This window comes from Hippopotamus amphibius, chromosome X (assembly GCF_030028045.1).
Source record: "Hippopotamus amphibius kiboko isolate mHipAmp2 chromosome X, mHipAmp2.hap2, whole genome shotgun sequence".
Lineage (NCBI taxonomy): Eukaryota > Metazoa > Chordata > Mammalia > Artiodactyla > Hippopotamidae > Hippopotamus > Hippopotamus amphibius.
Window position 1 is genome coordinate 46,727,857 of NC_080203.1, and position 20,180 is coordinate 46,748,036.

At 37.7% G+C, this 20,180-nt stretch overlaps 1 protein-coding gene across 5 annotated transcripts in view; it reads right to left on the reverse strand.

The window, feature by feature from the left end:
• Window positions 1-2,297: 2,297 nt before the first annotated feature.
• ZMAT1 (zinc finger matrin-type 1) overlaps window positions 2,298-20,180 on the reverse strand; it is a 161,805-nt gene continuing 143,922 nt past the window's right edge. For 3 of the 5 annotated variants that reach the window (XM_057719166.1, XM_057719167.1, XM_057719168.1), the window contains 5 exons: window positions 16,522-16,623; window positions 16,270-16,444; window positions 14,391-14,675; window positions 5,723-5,822; window positions 2,298-4,483 (listed from right to left, as the gene is read on the reverse strand). In XM_057719166.1, the coding sequence (XP_057575149.1) occupies window positions 3,160-4,483; window positions 5,723-5,822; window positions 14,391-14,675; window positions 16,270-16,444; window positions 16,522-16,623 (1,986 nt within the window). In that variant the 3' untranslated portion in view covers window positions 2,298-3,159. Of the gene's footprint in view, window positions 4,484-5,722; window positions 5,823-11,452; window positions 13,637-14,390; window positions 14,676-16,269; window positions 16,445-16,521; window positions 16,624-20,180 lie in introns of those variants that run through there. The other 2 variants (XM_057719170.1, XM_057719169.1) reach the window with 2 other exon arrangements.

The following is a 20,180-nucleotide window of genomic DNA, read 5'->3' on the forward strand; positions in this document are numbered from 1 at the left end:
TCCTTGCCTTGGGTTTTTTTTTGTGACCAGCAGAGGTTCCTTTATTGTTCGTCTGTAAGCCTCGGTGTGTGGGGAGGGAGAGGGTGCAATAGTGGCTCCTTCTCCTGGGAGTGAGTGAGCAGTGGCGCACTGTTGCTTCAGTCAGGCTTGGAGGTGCCTGTTGCAGAGGGCGCTGTTGGCTCAGGCGTACACAGAAAGTCTTAGAGTTGGGCCTCTCTCAGGGTTTTTTCTTTTTGATGCTGGTTTTTTTTTTTTTTCTTTCTCTCGGCAGCCTCCCTGCTGCTGGCGTTGCAAGGAGTTTTAATCTAGCCCCGCCCGAGCGCCTGAGGGTGCTTGTTATCCCTGAGCGCCTTATGTGGCCCCGCAGGGCGTCTCTCCGCTGCCTGTTGCAGAGGCACCGAAAGAGAGGGAGAGGCTATGCGCGCGGCTCCTCCCCCCCGCCCGGGAGCCTGCAGCCTCCAGCCACCATCATGGCCGGGCAGCTCTCAGGGATCGGCACTCCTCTCTGCGGACCTCCTCCCTCCTGTCCTCTCGGTCCGTCACCCTACCGGCAACAATGTTTCTCCCCCTGAACCAGCTCTCCGGTTCCCACGCTCCCACTCCTGGACCCTCCGTTCAGCCGCGGATCGATGTCTCGGTCCAGGAACGCTGAGCTGCGCTGCGGACCCTCCGTATGTTTCTCACTCCCTCCCGTCTGCCACAGCTCCGCCGCTTCACCCTCTTTGAGCCCTCGTAGATGCCTCCCTACCGGCTATGTCAGGTTCCCCGCAGCCCTTTCTGGTGTCCGAGGCCGTCTGCTGGTGTTCAGCTGGTTCTCTGTGGGAATGACTGCGTCCTTCCGTGCATTCCCAATGCATCTGTGGAGAGGGATGCACTCCACGTCTCTCTACTTCGCCGCCATCTTTTTCTCCCTCCAAGGGGTTTTAAGGTAGACCCGCCCGAGGGCCTGAGGGTCCCTGTTATCCCTGGGTGCCTTAGGTGGCCCACAGGGGTCCCTCCACTGTCTGTTGCACGCGCCGAAAGAGAGAGACTATGCCCGCGGCTCCTCCCACCTACCTGTGAGCCTGCAGCATCCAGCTGCCATTATGGCCGGGCAGCTCTCAGGGGCAGGCACTCCTCGCTGCGGACCTCTTCCCTCCTGTCCTCTTGGTCTGTCACCTTTCTGGCAACAATTTTTCTCAGCCTGAACTAGCTCCCTGGTTCCCACGCTCCCACTCCCGGACCCTCTGTTCAGCTGTGAATCGATGTCTCAGTCCGGGAACACTGAGGTGTGGTGCAGACCCTCCCTGTGTTTCTCACTCCCTCCCATCTGCCACAGCTCAGCAGCTTCACCCTCTTTGAGCTGCTGTAGATGCCTCCCTACTGGTTATGTCAGGATCCTTGCGGTCCTTTCTGGTGTCCGAGGTTGTCTGCTGGTGTTCAGTTGGTTCTCTGTGGGATTTATTGCATCTTTTGGTGCATTCCCAATGCATCTGTCGAGAGGGATGCATTCCACATCCCTGTACTTTGCCACCATTTTTTCTGATGCTAACTCCCTTTTAACTATTCATTCAACCAGGTATGAGCCCAACCAATCATATTACACTACAGTTACTATTTACCATTTTATTCAAATCTCAAGAAAAAAACAACCATTAAATAAATGCCTTGCCTAAGTGCAGATAAATCACGATCTAAATTTATTTGCTTTTTGATAGCATTAACACATCAAGGGAATACTATAGCCTACTTTTCCTATTCCTGATGACTCCATGTTGGATATTGATGGTATTTCTACAAGGTCACATAGCAACTTGATGGTACAACTAAGACCAGATTCCTGGGAGTTAGATTCCCAGGCTATTACTCTTTCTACTATATCATGGTGATGCTCAAATGCTTATAGGAGGCATTTATCATAAAACATAAAGAAGGAGCACCAGAGGAAAAAAAAAAAAGAATCAAGATGAAACAATTAAAGGTATCTCCCCTCCTTACGGTCCTCTCCAACTTATAAATTCTTCCGTCTTCAATTTCAAGTATTTAGTTGCTCATATTTTTCTAACTTAAAACTGAGCTCAAGTCTGAATATCAGTTTCTCCTAACAAGATGTAGGAGAAATGAAACTATTAAAACTTTACAATGTGATCTCCCCAGAGGTGCAAACTGTTTATTTCCCCTCTGACTCCCAAAGTAAAATAATATCCGGCTGGCAAATGATCATTTACATAAAACAATATGTAGAAATTAAAGCATTTTAATATAATATAAACATTTCCAGAATATAGACTGGTTTCTTATCAGTACTTTTTGAGATCTCTTTAAAACTATATATCATCTAAGTTTATTATAGACTTTTTCATTTTCCACTTCCAGAACTAGAAAATACAAAAATACACTGCAAATTAGATTTAACAAACAAACAAAAAATCAGTCTAAATTGCTTCACACGTTTTCCTTGGAGAAAACTAAGAAACATAAACAAACACACAATAACAATAATAAAATACCACTAACACTTATGCAAACTGAAACAAGGGATGAATTCTGTAATGCCTGGTAATTCTCTCATTTAAAATAAATTATCTCCCATAGGTAAATAATTCACCATCACAGCAATTTGATGAATAGGAATAGAAGCAGCCTCATTAAGGGAAATTACTTTATATGCAGGAAACATGTAATTTTTCTTTCACTTTAAGAAATGAGGAAAAATAACTTGAGGAAAAGGCATATTGAATACTCTTATTTCATTTGGCTTTTGTTAGCAGTTAAAGTAACTGTCAACTTAGGAAAATTCAACAACATAAGTTTCATGAAACCAAACTCTTCAACCTATTTCTTCAATTCAGCTTTAAGGGAACAAAACTGAAAAGTTCAAATATAAGAGAAGACTCATCCTAAAGCACTGACACTTTTGCCTTTTCTTCAATAGGCTTCCTTTTCTCCTATGTTTTTATTGTGTTCTTAGGTTCTTCTTCGGTTCTTCTTTCTCAGAAGCTAGGTTTAGGCTTGTCTCTTCTTTCAATTCAATTTCAATCTTCACACACAAAAAACTAAGCTTTCCTGAAACTGACACTGACTGTATTCACCTCTCTTTTTCTTCATTAGATGTTCCTGTCTTTGTTTAAATTCCCCTATTCTTAACAGATTTCTCCTTGGGTAAATAAAGCTAAAAGTTTAAAATCCAAGAATAGACTCATCCCAAAGCATTTCCTCTTCTGTCTTTTCTTCCACAGATTTCTTTTTCTCTCTCTTGTGCTTACGTTCTTCCTTCTCAGAGGGTACACCATGGCGTTTTTTCTTTTTTCGATGCTTAAGCTTTCCTGAACTGACACTGACTTTACCTCCCTCTCTTTTCCTTTCCTGGATGCTCTTGTCCTTGTCTACATCAGTATCCCCATAACTCTTTTTCCTTTTATGCTTAGACTGCTCCTTCTGTGGCCTTTCTTCACCTTCCTCCAGATGCCTTCTTCTCTTCTGATGTTTCCGCTTATGACTTGCTTGATGGTCACTGGTATTGTTTTCTGAGGAGTGGTGCTTGTAAACTTCAGATTCTACACTATATGGGCCAGAATTATTTTCCTGCTGACTAAGGCTCAGGGGTACTGGTTTTTCTGGGAAATAGTCTCTGGTGGGTTGACAGTAGGTCACAGAGTCTAATCTCTGTTTGCTGTCATGAGCTGGTAAGCAATGAGGTAACTGGTTTTCCACTGCCTGTGAAATATTGTATGATCCTGGGTAAGTCTGGAAAGTCTCAAATGGGAGTCTTTGCTCAAACACTCTATGTCTGGGTCTGGAATCAACCACTTCTCTGTATTTATGGGTATCCACAGAGCTATCACTTATCTTTCTGAAACAAGTCTTTGGCTCTAGTCCTCTGGCTTTCTGCACTTTGATATAATCCTCAAGTTCATCTTGGAAAGAGTCATAGGTCCTCTCTGAATGAGTTGGTAACCAGTGATGTAACTGGCTTTCCATTGGTGAAGTAGTGTATGGTCGTTGGTATGTCTGAGAAGTCTCAAAGGAAAATCTCTGCTCATACATTCTTGGTCTGTGTCCAGAATCAACTTCTCTGTACCCATGGGTTTCCATAGAGCTCTCTCTTATCTTTCTGAAACAAGTCTTTGGATCTAGACCTCTAGCTTTCTGCACTTTGATATAATCTTCCAGTTCATCTTGGAAAGAGTCATATGTCTTCTTTGAGTGAGCTGGTAAGCAATGAGGTAACTGGTTTTCCACTGTTTGTGAAATATTGTATGATCCTGGGTATGTCCGGAAAGTCTCACATGGGAGTCTTTGTTCAAACATTCTACGTCTGGATCTGGAATCATCTGCTTCTCTGTACCCATGGACTTCCACAGAACTCTCTTCCATCTTTCTGAAACTAGTCTTCAGTTCTGGTCCTCTGGCTTTCTGTACTTTGATGTAATCTGTACATTCATCTTGGTAAGAGTCTGATGGCTTCTTTGAATTCTTCAATAGTTTGATAACAGCAGATTCTCTGCAAACAAGACAGTAGAAAGTTCTTGTTACTAGATTATTTTATTTGGAATATTTGCTTTGCTTTCAAAAATATTAGTTTGAAAAAACCAATACTACAGAGGCCCAAACAAAATTTTAAAACCTACCTCAATATAAAAGCTATAAATTGTGACTTTTGTATGCCAAAGAGAAGCAGCAGGGATAGTCAGATATCTCCTAGGCACCTCACAATTTTTTAGACATAAAAACATTTTCAGGCCTGGGATGAAAGGGAAGATGGGTACAAAGAAGCAGACATATCTGACACTTCTGTAGTACTTAAAAATGTAAGGCATGTTGGGATGTGTGGGAAAGGACCAATAATAGTTAATGCCCTAAAGATGGTCTGATCTGAAAGTCACAATGCTTTAAAATTTTTGATTATCAGTTCCTTAAACAGATCTATAAATGTGACAGCTATTTATTCTGGAACACTGAGATTTTAAAAAAGAGTCTAAATGAAAGTTAATTTGGTGAGTGAGACAATTTAGCTACTTAGTATTCAGACTCAATAATATAAATATTTTCCAGTAGAATAATGTAACAGAAACACTATGCTTTGATTTTAAAGGCAACAAAACAAATATACAATAGTTAAGCTCCCCCCTGTCCTGTTATCTGACTTATCCGGTCCCCAATTGTCCACTCAATCCTCTCCTACTTAAAATAACAGAACAGATTGGAATAAGTGTGTATTGGGCTCCTACTACGTGCCAGGTCAGGCACCTTGCACATATTTTTTTATTTCATTATAACCACTTTATGTCAAAGTTGTCCGAAGTTATACACTTGGCAGAAAGATAGAGCTGGTATTCCAATTCAGTTCTGTCTAACAGCAAGACCTTTTTTCTTAACCACTATACCTCACTAGAAGGATGATCACTGAATCTCTGGAACTAGCCAGCCTTCCAGGGATTACAGGGATTATCTGCATTTATATGGCTACTGAGAATGATCTTTTAGCATCTTTCCAAAGAAGGACAATGCTGTCTGGTCAGGAGGGGTGCCAGTTAGCCAGCTCTGTCAATATACTATCATGGCTAGAGAACCCCCTCAGGGGTGGAACTAGCATACAATATGTTACAAATGTTACCAACCATACCCAGGATCAACACTTAGAGAAATAAATGTCTAGAAAGTTTGTAAAATACATGCAAAGGTACTTGAGAGAAGCCCTGACCTTTGGTGTCATAGGAGCATTTTGGCAAGAAATACTTACTTAATTTGATGTTCACTTCCTTGCATATGTAACCGGAACATTTCTAAAGATGTAAAGGTGATATTACAAATATGACAAACGTAGGTTCTCATACTAAATGCTGAAAAAAACAGAGAGTTCAAGTTAAGAAGGTCAATAGGAATACACCTAGAATCACATAGCTGGACAAGAATTTACTAGAGATCATCTACTTGAATTTTCCCAATTTAAAGATAAGGCCCAGAGAGGTCAAATGACTTGGTCAAAATCACAGAGCCAGTTAGTAACAGAGATATCCTCTCATACCCCATGGCTCTTAAGTTAAAGTTCAAAATTCTTCACACTACACCACACTGCCTCTCTAACCTTTGCCTCTTTCCTAAAAAACTGCTATCTGCCTGTTTATTGTTGCTATAGCATGCCCAATCAATCTTTGCCTCTTAATCCCTCAATCAACCTGTTTTTGTTTCCCCCCAATTCCCCTTCTACCCAATGAAAACTTGAAACATCCCCAAATATTAAAGACAAATAAAAGCAAATTTTTACTCTCTTACCTGAAATCACTGTAGTGCATTAGTTTACCAAAAGTTATTTCCACAGACAGATTTTAGAAAGGAGAGAGGTTCAGTGAGCCCCACTCTCAGGATAAATGCTGAAAGCAAAATTCTAAAACAAAACTACTAGTTACCACTTCATAAGAGTTAAGAACTACAGAATAATTATACTAGCTACTTCTCTATTCTGATTCACAGGTAGAACTGGAAGCAGGTGACAGATTGTTTTATTTTCTTAATCTTATCATCCTTCCACTTTCTCTTTGGTCCGAAGAAGCAAATTAATAAATTTCATTAACTAAATAGAAAAACAATCTCACCCTAAGGAAGAGGCAACAAATCGATGGCTGCAGAGAATCTGAGGGTCAGGCAAGGCCATCTTCTTTTAAATCAAACAGCAACTTAATCATTTAAAGGACACTAAATTAATTATTACTAAGTGTATTGGCCTTGTCTAAGCAAAGATAATTCACAGAAACAGGAGACTACTGTCAAGGAGAAAGATTCTGACTTTGAAGAACCTGAAGACTATGTTCACTATTGACATATACTTTGTGGTGGGCCCAGGAGCGCACAGCCAGTCACACCAAAGTCTGAATAAATAATTCTTCAAAACTATCCTCTCTTTCTATGCTCTGATTCTGTGCTTTCCAAGTCACTCTGATTATAATTTGGTTTCCCATATTACTGATACCAAAAAGAGGATGCTGTAGATGACAGATATTTTTTTTTAAAAGCCTGGGAGCTGGAAATATATATTTCTCCTCCTACCATAAATCAATACCAGAATGACAATGTATTAAACTACAATGTTTCCCAGACTTCTCTGATAAGAATCAACTGGAGTGTGAGTTTATAGATTCCAAGACCCCCGCCTCTGGAGCACATGATTAACTGGGACAGGGCATTTGTATTTTAACAATACCCCAGCTAATTATTGTCAGAGAATGTGTGGAAAAAGCACTAAAGGAATACCTTTCCAGTTCCTTGGTTATTTATCAGCATCTTACAATTTTGCTTTTGTTTTGGGGAGTCCCTGATTTGAGGCTGATCACCTCTGAAGATTCTGGACTTCCTGCAAAGCTGAAGACTAAATCCAGGACTCTGCATGCTCATAACAACCCTTTTCAGGAAATTATTACCAACCTTATTTAACAGGTGGGAAAATTAAGGCTCAGATTCACTTGACCAATACCATGTATTTTGAGGGCACCCAAGTTATGCAAGACAAGCAGGAATCCTGGTTTCCTCTAGACTAGTGGTTCTTAATGTTAGTTACACTTTAGAACCATGTGGAGAACTCAAAATATTCATGTTACAGCTCCACATAAGGCTAATTTAATCAGAATCTCTAACGGGTAGAACCAGGCTTTCTTAGTTCTTGAAAGCACTCTAGATGATTATTCTGTGCAGCCATTGTTGAGCACCACTGCCTAGATTATCAAGCCAATGATCTTCACTATGATCATAAACTCAGATTATATAGGTTTTACATATTTGTTTAGTGCTTACAGAGTATATTGTATACAATGTTCTCCTCAGTTCCTCCTTGGTTTCTTCACAAATATATCAGAAGATTATAATATAGGCAATATGGTAGTTTAGAGGAGCTGAAGGTCACATATGAAAGATCCAGACATAGTTCGGGAACTATGGTCTACTTTCTATTACCTTAGCCCTAGTCTTTTTTCACATACTAATATTCTTTATCTTTTTCTAGGATACAGACATCTTAGAAAATAATATAAAAAAACCATGTAAACCCTTTCTGCGAAGACATGAAGCCTATTTATTGGCCCCAAGATCAAAATTCCTGGTCTAATCCTACTAAAACCTGCCTCTATTATGTTTCTTATACTGTCCATTCTTTTATCTGAGTCTGCTCCTTGAGCCTGCCAAGTTTTGCTTCCCTCAGCCCTGCTAGGATTCCTTGTTTCTGACTTAACCCAGAAACTCAAGCTTCTTTGCATCCTGTAACTTTCAGAATCACCTATAACCTAACATTTGTGGAGCCCACTTTTCTCCTAATCACAGCCCTATCTCATAACTCTCCGGACTAAGGTCTTTGTTTTCAAAGGATAGACTGGAGAAATGCATGTCTTTATAGTCTAACATTTTGGTTCTCAATCTTGGCTCTATATCATAATCACTTGGGGAGTTGAAAAAGAGAAAACAAAACACTAATGTGTGGGTTCCAGGGATTCTAATTTAATTGATTTGAGGGGTGGCCTGAGCATTGGGATTTCTAAAAGCTCTCTGCATGATTCTAGTATGTAGTCGAGAATGAGAACCATTGGTCTAATATCTTAAATGGGGAAAACCAATTACATGTAATTGAAAATCAGAGCTACATGTAAGCAAAAATACAACTTAACGTGGGATTTAGATTATGAAGAAAAATAGAAAATGTGCAATTTATGCTTTTAAATTATGATAGGAAAACAAAATATTTCAAGAAAATTAACATTTGTTGACCTATTCTGTGATGGGTACTGTATATACTGCTTCATTTCATCCTTTTTCAACCCTGTGAAGTAGCCTTATTTTCATTTTATATCTGAGGAATCTGAGGTGCAACTGGGCAACTGACTTCAAACATTTCTCCAAACCTATGTTTATCCCACTACACAACATTGCCTCTCAATACACAATTATCAAATATTGGGAAAAACCATATACTCATTCCCATACAAAGCACTGAGAAGGATATTGCAGAATAAAATACAATCCCTTGTCTCAAGGGGGCCAATTCAGTTAAGGGACTATAATTAATGCAACTGTCAATGAACAGTAAAGCCTATGAGAAATCAGAGGAAGGGGAAAATACCAAGAGCTAGAGAAGTGAGGGAAGTTGTGATGTACTTTGAAAGGAAAAGAAGAATTTGAATTGTAAGGAAAGCAGGTAGGGCATTCCAGGTGATGAAAACAATACCAGTTATGAAAGAGAATGAAATGAGCATGATGTGCTGAATTCAAATAATCTGTTCGACAAAGACTAAACACCTCTGTGGCACCAAGCATCATGCTAGATGCTAAGGGTACAAGATGAATAAAATGGGCAGGTTGCTCACAAATCCAAGTGAGAAACAGATACATGAACAGAGGATTTCAACCTGATTTGGTAAAAGGTAAGCGAAGTATGCTTAAAGAGGTATGGGAATTCAAGGAATCAGAGGCACTTAGTACAATAAGGGGGTCTGAAGACGGCAACTGGAAGAAATGATGCCTTAGTTAAACTTGGAAAAATGAAAAATAGTTAATGGTGAAAGAGTTGAGTACTTTAGGCAGAGGAAACAGCATGAAAAAAAGCACAGAAGTGTTTACACGAACTTGTTAAAATTTGGAATTGTTGTAGAACAAAATATAAGGGGATGAGATGGGAGAGGCAAAAGGGTGTCAGATCAAAAAGACTTTTATATTATGCTAAGGAGCCTAGACTTTTTATTCTGTAGGCCAGGAAACCTTGAAGTGGTTTAAGTAGTAAGTAACAAGGTCAGCTGTGTGTTTTAGAGAAATCTCTCTTCTAACTGCAATATGGAGGGTAATTTTAAGAGGAACAAGCCTGGAAGTAAGGAGACGACAGTTACATAAATATACTATACCAGGCAAGAGACAAGGAGGACACGGGCTAGAAAGGTCACAGTCGGGGTAGAGAGGAACAGGGATATTGGTGAAATATTTATCATTAAAACTGACAAAATTTAATGACGGTGTGGGAGATACGGGAGAAGGATGAATCTAGAGAAGTCTAAAATACCTCTCAGCATAGTTTGGCAACTGAGTGGGTGGTGATCCTAACTGAAATTGGAACTTCATAAGGAAGTACTATTTTAGGAGGTGGGAGAATAAGCAATGGTGAGTTTGAATTTGGACACACAGAGTCTGATATATCTGTGAGATTTTCATGTAAAGGTGCCCAACAGGCAGTTAGATATGGAAATTTGAAAGGCAGAAGACAGGTTAGAGTAATTTTGGAGAAGTCAGAGGATGGGGGGTACTTAAGACAATAAGAGTGGATGAGATCTCCTGAGGACAAAGTATGGGTGGGCAGAGGAACACCAACATAATGAGAAAAACACTGGACAGTGCCACTCTATAAACTAGATGGTGGGGGGGGGGGGTTGTCCATGAAAAATCAAGAAGTAAAGGACAGAGTTGTAAGGATGAACAGCAAAGAGTAATGTCAAAGGAGGAATGTTTAGCAAATGGAGTAAAGATGTCCATTGGATTTAGAAATTTAGAAGTCACAATAACCCTGTGAGGAACAGTTTCAGTGGAATGGTACAGTGGTGGTGTGGAGGGCTGGGGGAACGTGTGTCAACAAATGGCAATGAGTTGAGGAGTGAATATCAGTAAAGACAGTAAGAGTATATTTGAAAACAACAACAACAACACAATAACAACAAAAAAACTGGGCTAAGAAGAAAAGGGGAAAGTATAGTAGTTAAAGGGAAACTCAAGATTAAGGGATTATTTGGTTAAGGCAAGATACTTGGTATCCACATTTGATGGCCACATTTTTCTTGATGAAATAAGGAATAAGCTTGCCTGAAGGGTGTGAGGAAGGGAAGTGTTGAACAGTAGAAGAGAGTCTTAGAGAGTGGTGTAGGCTTCAAAATCACTGCTGAAAGGAAAGTGAAGGAAAAATATTAAGTAGGACTACAGGGCCACAGAGACTGGATACTAAGACTCTGTAGAGGTGCCCAATCTCTAGCCTTATATAATTTTCCATAGCATCACTCAGTATTCTGAATGTAAAAGTAGAACAAATGGACTGTGGAATTGATCCTGGGTTAAAATCTTGCTATTAGGTAGTGAGAGAATAACAATGAGGTATAAGTAAAGTCTTCCAGAAGCTGGTTACAGCATCAAAGTGTGAGATGATGGTAGTGAAAATGCAATGGACAGGTACAGGAAGGAGAAAATAGTTCTAAGACCTGATAAGACTGTGGATGGACAGGATACAGGGAAATTTAGTCAAAGATGCCCTCAAAAATTCAAGCGCCGGTGACTAATAAATAGTGGTACTACTGGCAAAGACAGAAAACTTGGTAAATATAAGATGGTTTTAGGGAAGATTATTAATTCAATTTTAGATATGTTGAGTTACAGGTGAAGGTGAGACATCTAAGTGCAATAATGGGGCTAGAGACTAGTAAAATAAACAAAACAAATACAATAAATAAAAAATACATACATACTTTAGTTCCATATCGTTATGGTAGCCATTCCTGTGCTAATAAGATCTGGACTGAATGAGGGACATGAAGAGAGCAGTAAGAATGATAAAGAAAAAGAGAAAGAGATTAAATATAGTAGAAACATATAAACAGTAGCAGATAGAAAAGAAGGCAGAGACAGAAAGAAGGGAGAAAATAGATGAAGAGTGAAAATAGTTAAAGTGGCACATGTTGTTTTTGTCTTACCACTTGATCACTTATAATATCGGCTTCTGCTGTTGCTGTTCTTTGAAATTCTCATCAGCTAATTTAAATTCTCCAGCTATTTTTTTAATCCTCAAATGTTTGCTGTTATCAAAATGAAAGAGTCAAGGCAGGGTTGAAAATCTGTTCTTTGAGCTTCAGCTTCAGAGGCTAGTGTAGAATGACTTCAATGAACGGATTAAATTATGCTGATGATCAGCACCACCCTCCCCAGCCAGATGAAAATTCACCAAAATCCTCCTTCTCTCATCCTAATAACCTTGAAACTTCAGAGTACTAAAATGACCCTCCTTTTAGAAGTAACCAGAGTGTACACATTTCTCATAGCTGACACACTTCTCAGTTCCAATTTACCTAATGCCATTAAACTAGAAGCCACTTATTTCAGATAACCCTCAGCAAAGCAATAGGAAAAATACCCTAACAAGGAAGTCTGTCATTTCTCCAAACATCTATGAATTTCAGAAGCCCTACCACTTCTACTTCTACACTTGCCTAAATCAACGTTCTTTAAAATCCTAGATAATAACACAGATCTCTATGTAACTTTTGGGGATATGTTGAATCACATTAAGCAGAAAGCTTAACAGTACAAACACAGGGTCAGCACTCAATAAATAAAGGTTAATAGTTCACTGATTCATATATTAAACTAATCTCTATTGAGGTAGGCCTAGTCTGTGCCAGTTTTTATCTCTAGTACTGGAAATATAGATGAGTTAGATGAAGTCCCTTCCCTCAAAGACCTTACATTCTAATGGGAGATAAGGACACAGGGAGAGATAATTAGATATGCAGGCTAAGGAAGCACAGAAGATAAGCCTTGAAGGAAGTGAAAAGGTTTACAGGGAAGTGGCATGTTAAAGAATGAGTAGGAATTGGTCAAGAGAAGAGGGACATGAAAATGTTCTAGGCAAAATGGCAGCATGAAGGGAAGTGAGGCAAGAAATGGGGTAACGGTTTCTGGAACCTATAAGCAGTTTGCAGGTTCTGACCCACATAGATCATAGTAGGAAGCCTGGAGAAGGGAGACGGGGACAAGATGGTAGAGAGCTATGAAGCTTAGATTTTTATCCTTAAAAAATAGAGAAATAAGGACTTTTAAGCAGGGGAATGGCATGGGAAGATGTGCACTTTAGGTGAAACACTCTAGAGGTTAAATTGAGGGTGGATTTAGGGAGACAAAAACTGATGGCAAGGAGAGTAGTTAGTGGCCGCGGCAATATTCTAGAACAATGCTTCTCAAAATTTACTGTGAGTACAAATCACCTAGGCATCCTGTTAAAATGCAGATTCTGATTCAGTAGGTCTGCAGTGAGGCCTGAGATTCTTTTTTCTAACAAGCTCCCAAGTGATATTGATGATGCTGGCCACAAACCACACTTTGAGTAGCAAAGCTCTAGAAAAGATGCTGAGGGCCTGAACTAGTGTGGGAAAAGCATGGCTGAAGAAAAGGTTAACAGTAAGATTCAGGAAGTAAAACAGTCATGGCTTGATGCATCGTTAGATATAGAAAGTGAAGTACATCGTGTTGGGGGATTTACAGTTAACTACAGGTTTCTACTTTGAATGACTGAGTGGATTTGAAATGGCTATGAGGTAGCCATGTGAAGAGGTAGCTGCTCTTTAGATATAGGAGTCTAAAGCTTTACAGCAAGGTCATAAGCATACAGATGAGACATGAAATCAGGGGAATAGATTAGATCATGTTTAGAGATTAAGGTCAAGAATGGAACCATGGGAACACCTACATTTAGACAATGAATTTAAAAAAGAACCCCCAAAGAAAACAGAAAAGAAATAGAAACACAGGAAAAGAACAAGAGCATAAGGAGTTACATATGACAAAGAACAGAGCTTCAAGGAGGGAGCGATGAACATTTTCACATTAAGCAGAAAGGTCTAGTAAAGGAAAGAAATGAAAAAATAATAGTGAGTAGAGGAAAAGAAGTGGGTGGAAGAGAGAATATGAAAAGGGAATAAAATACACTAGTAGTGAGAAGGTGCCTGTGGGGGAAAAAAATGAAAAAAAAAATATGGTTAGAAGAGCAAGTGGATCACTCCAGTCAGGATCAGAATCTTTTTTGTGCCTGAATTCTTACCACTCTTTCTCAGCTCCTTTGTTCATCCTCTCTCCTTCCCACTTCTATCAATCTAAATCATATACTTCCTCTATAAAGATTTTCTGAACCATGATGTTTCACTCCTCTGGTTATCAAAAATAAGTACACAAAAATCCATGTCTGCAGCCTCTTGCAGTGAAGTGTTATTAACCAAGTAGCTTATACACTTGCCCCTTCAGGGAAAACAGTATATCTTCATTCGTATTCTCAAGAATGATTAGTCTAGCACCTAAGAGACACTTAAGCCATACTTAGTGACTGAATGATAGAACTACTAATGATACTAATTTAAAATACTTCCTTATGTACCTATGATATAACATGAAACCATGGTAATACCTATATTTGATTAATGAAAGTCATCTAAGCCTTTCTGGGTCTCATTTTCTAGAAAACCAACAGACAGACCTACATGGACTCAAAAGTCCTTACTTATTGAAAATTCTATGATCCCATAGTATAATCAACCTCCGATTCAATAACAGTAAAATGGTATATACATAAGCCAGTATGTTTTATAAAATATAAACTTCCTAAGAAAGAGATGTGGGATATTTTTACTGTTTACCATTTGCAACTGATTTTGCTGGAAGAGGTTTCTCTCTTATCTTGTCTACAAATTTCTTCCTAGCTTCATTTCTTCTGTGTTTTTTCCCAATATAATGTTGTTGGGCCATTAATGGACTATTAAAGGAAGCAGGACAGAGCTTGCAATACTTGTTTGGATTATTCAAATCCAAAGCACTGCTGGAAGAGGAAGGCATAGTCTTGTCTTCAATCCCACCTGGAGAAGGCTTGACAGCAAGGGGCTTCATAAAAGTTGACTCTGCAGAAGTAGTAATAGGCACACCTGCTGAAATAGTCGTAATGAAAAGTGATCAACCTGTGTTCAGCTATTAGAGCTGCATTCATTATAAAGTATTAGGGAAAGTTAGAATTCTTTAAAAACCTACTATTTCTTGACTTTTTCCACACAGGGATGTTGGATAAAGGTAGTCAGGCTAAAAAAGAATTTCCTTCTGTGAGAATAGAAATTTGAATACAAGTCTGTCACCAAGTTTCTCCAACAAAGATACAGGAAGGAATATTCAGCATTAGGCATTTATTTCAAATGAATTATATTCACTTGAAAAATCAATGAAGGTATAAGAGATGTCTTAGGATGGTTCTTGAAATTAGTGAGGGTAAAAGAGATGGTACCAACTTCTAAGTTGGTGTCTTTCTTGACTAGCACAGTAAATCACCTATTCAGTCCAGATTTGTGGTGTGTGTACCAAAAGAAAATTTATGCAGTTGTTTAAGGCTATAAAATTATATGTTTCCAGAATTATAGTTATTTCAGAGCTCTTTCATTTAGTCTCCTCTCTGAGCCCAAATTTATGAATTTTGGGGACTAAAGATAAAGCTTTACAAGATGCTTTCTCTTGTAGGACACACTGATTCTGTCCCTCTTGACTGAGAGGCAGAAAAACAAATATACAAAAATTAGAGAGACTAGAATAAATTTAAAAATAATTCTGGTTTCATTTATTAAGAAAACAATATGTTTTAATGCTGATGAGGCCTACGCTATGTGTTGGAAATTAATGTTGGTAAAATTTCCATGCCAGGCATGCTTTATTCCTAAAGTATTGAAGCTAGTGAGAATGTGGTAAATTATTTATTCCAGAGGATTAATCATCTATTTTTTGTTCTAATACACAACATTTTCAAAATACAGGATGGGTTTTCCAGGGTATACTTTGCCACTTCAGGCCAGAAGTGAGATCTGTGGGTCAGTTTTCTCATGCGCTGGTGGCCCAATATCACTGGAAGGAGGAAACAGCAATGTTTTACAATTCTCTGTATTTTTGGCATGTAACATAAAATAAACACTCAATAAATGCTGACTGATAATGCTAGTGGTACTTTTTCTTTATATTCACAGGAAGAAAGGAATGAGCTATCACGCAGAAGATTCCATACTTTTTTTTTTTTTTTGGCCTATAGTTACAGTCAGAAAATGATGCAACATAACTATATTATGGTGAAGACATTGCTCCGAACACACACTATGAGATATAGTTTTGGAAAGTACTAAGGCAAAAAAAGAATGAGATAGATGCCAAGGGAAAGAAGTAAGAAGGTGCTAACACTGTATAATTTGATTAGAAACTGGAGAGCTCAGGTTGCTTATTGTTCTTTCTTTATAGCAACATAGCAAATAACTTGCTTTTATTTGGATTTAATATACCAAAAAGGAGAGGTCATAACATTTCTTAAAATTCAGCTAGCAATCATGATCTCTATATTAAATGACAAGGACACAAAGAGATTAAATGGGCAGAAGAAGAACCAAGTTACTGCAGCAGAATAAAAGTCTCTCCAATAAAAAAATGGATGGCAGAAATGGGAACAAACTATAGAGAGACCCTGTACTGAAGCTAAAGAGGTGAATGTCATCTTACCCATCTCTGGCTGAAATCCTGATGGAGATACCTGATCATGCTTCTCCATTAATTGCTTCAGTTTTTTAGCGTGTACTTTCCCCACATAGTGAGACTGAGCAACAACTGGGGAGCTAAAAATCATGTTGCAGAGATCACAAAATTTGTTTCTGTCCACTACTTCACTCCTATGCACCTGAAATAAGCACAATCTTGTTAAAAAGATTCAATAACTCAAAGTTTCGAATTACAACATCAACATAGGCCACTCACCTGAAAATTCCTAACATTCATCTTCATTTTCTTACCAGGCACTTCATTTTGTTCCCCATGCATTTGAAAATAAAACCTAACATTTTGAGCATGTTTTTCACTCTGAAAAAAAGATATAACTTTTTTTATTCAATAACAGAGGCACCCCAAATTTACACCTCTTCGAATGTGAGGACAGCACCTGTGAGTTGGAATATATTTAGTGTGTACCAAGTTTATAAAAAGGCTTCACATGCTTTCAAACCTCTAAATCTCAGTTAAAATGAAAATACTGTTGTAATTTAGAGGCCAATAACTTTCAGGTTTTTGTTTTTGACAGAGACTCCTAGTTTTTGCCTAATATCAAATTTCCTCTTCTTCCTTACTCATCTTATGCAATATACCCAACTAAAAGACTGCATGTTCCCTCCCTTTCAGCAGGATGTAACCATGTGACTATATTCTGGCCTGTAAGATGTAATCTGAAATGTTGGGTAGAACTTCTGGGAAGCCTCCTAAGAAGACGGGGGATGAACCTTTCTTCTAACCTTCTTCCCTCCTACTTCTGGAATTAAGATGTAAAGGTTACCTGGGACTACGCGGGATCTTGCGGACAGAAGCTAGTTCATCAGAGTAGAAAGACAGAAAATGCCTAGATCTCTGATAATGTTATGGAACTGTCACATCAGCCCTGTACTGCTTACCTCTCAAATTCTTCTATGTGAGGAAATTAACCCTTCTAGGTTAAGCTTATTAGAAAAATCTCTGAACAAATGTGTAACAAAATACATAATAATGAAAATGTTGGTGTCAGTAGAAGGGAAACTAACATTCCTGAGCACATACTGTGAGGCAACTACTTACTCTCTCTCTACAGTATTTTAAATTGTGAAATATATACATGTAGAAAAACACAGGAAATAATACAGCTGAAGTACATACCCACTGCCCAGTTTTAACAGGTATTATTAACATTTTTCTATATTTCTTTCATGTCTCCTTTTCACAAGAGGTAAACTTTTACACATACAAGCCTATCTCCTCATGCCAACAATCCCTTCCTCCTCAGTCTCTTCCCATAGGTAATCACTATCTTAAAGTTGGTCTATATCATTTCCTCTATGCTTCTATTCTTTTACTAGATATGCATGTACCCATAAACAGTATTATGTACTACTGTCATTTAAAAAATTTTATGAAAATGGAATCATTCTATTCATATCCTTTTCAACTTTTCATAATTCAATATTATATAAGATTTTCCCACATTGATGTAGCTCTAGTTCATTCATATTACATGCTGCATAATATTCCACTCCATATGCTACCCATCAAGTCCCCTAATGAAGGCAGTTATGTTTGTTTCTGTTTATTTTGCTATTACAAGCCTTTCTGCACTGAACATCTGTAAACATATCTCCTAATATAATGTCCAAGAGTTTCTTTAAAGTAGATACCTAGATATAGACTATTTGGCTTATAAGATATGACGGTTTTCAGCTTTAATAGGTATTATAAAATTTCTCTCCAAAGATGTCAAAGCAGTTTACTCCAGTGTAGCATATATGAGTGTTTTTGTCTTCCTATATTCTCCTTAAGTGTTAAGTGCTATTAGATTTTAATTTTTGCGAGCATAATGGTTTGATAAAATAGTTATCACCTTAACTTGCATTTCCCGTATGATCACTTCTGAAGTTAAATCTCTCTTCTATAGCCTGTTTATAACACTTTCCCATTCTTCTATTGGGTTGTTTCTTGTTCTAATTGATATATAGTTCTTTATACATTCTAGATACTAAGCCTTTGTTAGTTATATGGGTTATAAATACCACTCAATCTGTGGCTTGTCTTTTAACTTTATAATAAGTTTTTTGTCATATAAATTTTCCCTACCAGATATCATGACATATTGTAAAGCTATAGTAATAAGGTGAAATTATTTTAGAGACAGGCAAACAGAACAATACAATAAAACATAATAAATATATATATGTATATATGAAGATTTATGATAGAGATGCTACTACAAATCAGTGAGGCAAGGATGGACTATTAAATAAATAGTGTTAGTATACCTGGCTATCTGTATGGAAGACAATGTTATCACCCTCCATATGTGAAAATCAATACCAGATGGATCAAACACTTTAACCTAAGAAATAAAACTTTTAAAAGTATTAGAAGAAAATAGAGGGAACTATATATATGACAGAAGTACAGAGAATGGTTTCTTAAACATGTAAGCATAAATACAAAAGGGAATATTAATAAGTGCAACCTCATTAATATTCAAAACTTCTGCAGTACTGTCCTACTTTACATGTACAATAAATGCTATGCTGAGATAGTCTGACAGTATTAACCAAGCTGCATACTAAAGAGAAAAAAAATCACCTTTTCAAGTAGGATATTTGTGCAGAAGTGCTTTCAAACATATGGAATGTCATGTATAGTTTTGATTTGATTATTTAACAAGCTTAAGCAGCAAACTTACAGATGGCACTGAAATTTAAATTTAAAAATGTGCTACATTACATAACATGTTTTACAGCCATTAAAATATTATAGAAAAGTAAAAAGATATAATGATAGGACAAAGTGTTCAGAGTATGTTCTTATATGAAAAAGCAAGTGCAAAACAACATACAATTCTCTTTTGTAAAAATGTGTGTGTGCGTTTAGAAAGCATACTGGAATCATATAAGCTAAAGAGAAGTTAATTAAATGACGCTTACCTACAAGAAATAGAATTATGATTGATTCATACTTTCTTGTATTTTTGTATATTTTCTACACTGAATAGTACTTCATAAGCCCATAAAAGCGACTTTTCAAATTTAAATGCAAATGGCTCCAATGGCAGTTATCAGAGAGCCCCTTGATTATGTCTGTCTTTATTAACTGTAAATCTTTGAGAAAGCCCCCATTTTGCAGGCTCAAGAAACATGCTCAGAGAGGTAAAGTGACTTGCCCAGCGTTACACAATTGTGGAGTTAAGACTTGAACCTAGCTAGGTCTTCTCAACCCACAGTCAACACAATTTCACTATTTGTAATTATAGTAATTGAATCCCAATCAACATTAGGACTGAAATATAGTTGTAAATAAGATTAGCAATGGGCAAGACAAGATGAGATGTTTAAAAAAGAGCTGGCATTTCATTTCTTTTAAGTAAATGTATCTAGTACTTTTGTTAACATGGATACCAGATATGAAAAAAAAAATCCAATAGTTCATAATGTGACGTAGAAATGGGAGACAACACTAAATGAAAGGAAAGAGCACTGGATATGAAATCAGAAGAAATCATTTTTAAGCTTAGTCACGCCAAGATTAGCTATGGAGAATCACTATCTCTCTGGGTTTCAGTTTTCTAATCAATAAACTAAAGAAGTAAGAACATTAAACATTCCCTCTTTTAGCTCTGGAATTCTATGGTACTGTGCTTAAAAACATGTAGCTAAATCAAGTGCAAAACTAGTTCATTTTGTTTTTATCCTTCATTTACTGTAAAGGAAAACTCTGGAGTTCAATAATATCCCTTTATTCACATTAATAGTTTCCTATTCAACCTATATAAAACTTCCCTTATATTTACTACAAGGATATGAAGGATATAGTGGCTTGATAGATATAAAGGGAGGCAGAATGATGTGAAGAAAAGAAAACATGCTTTGGAG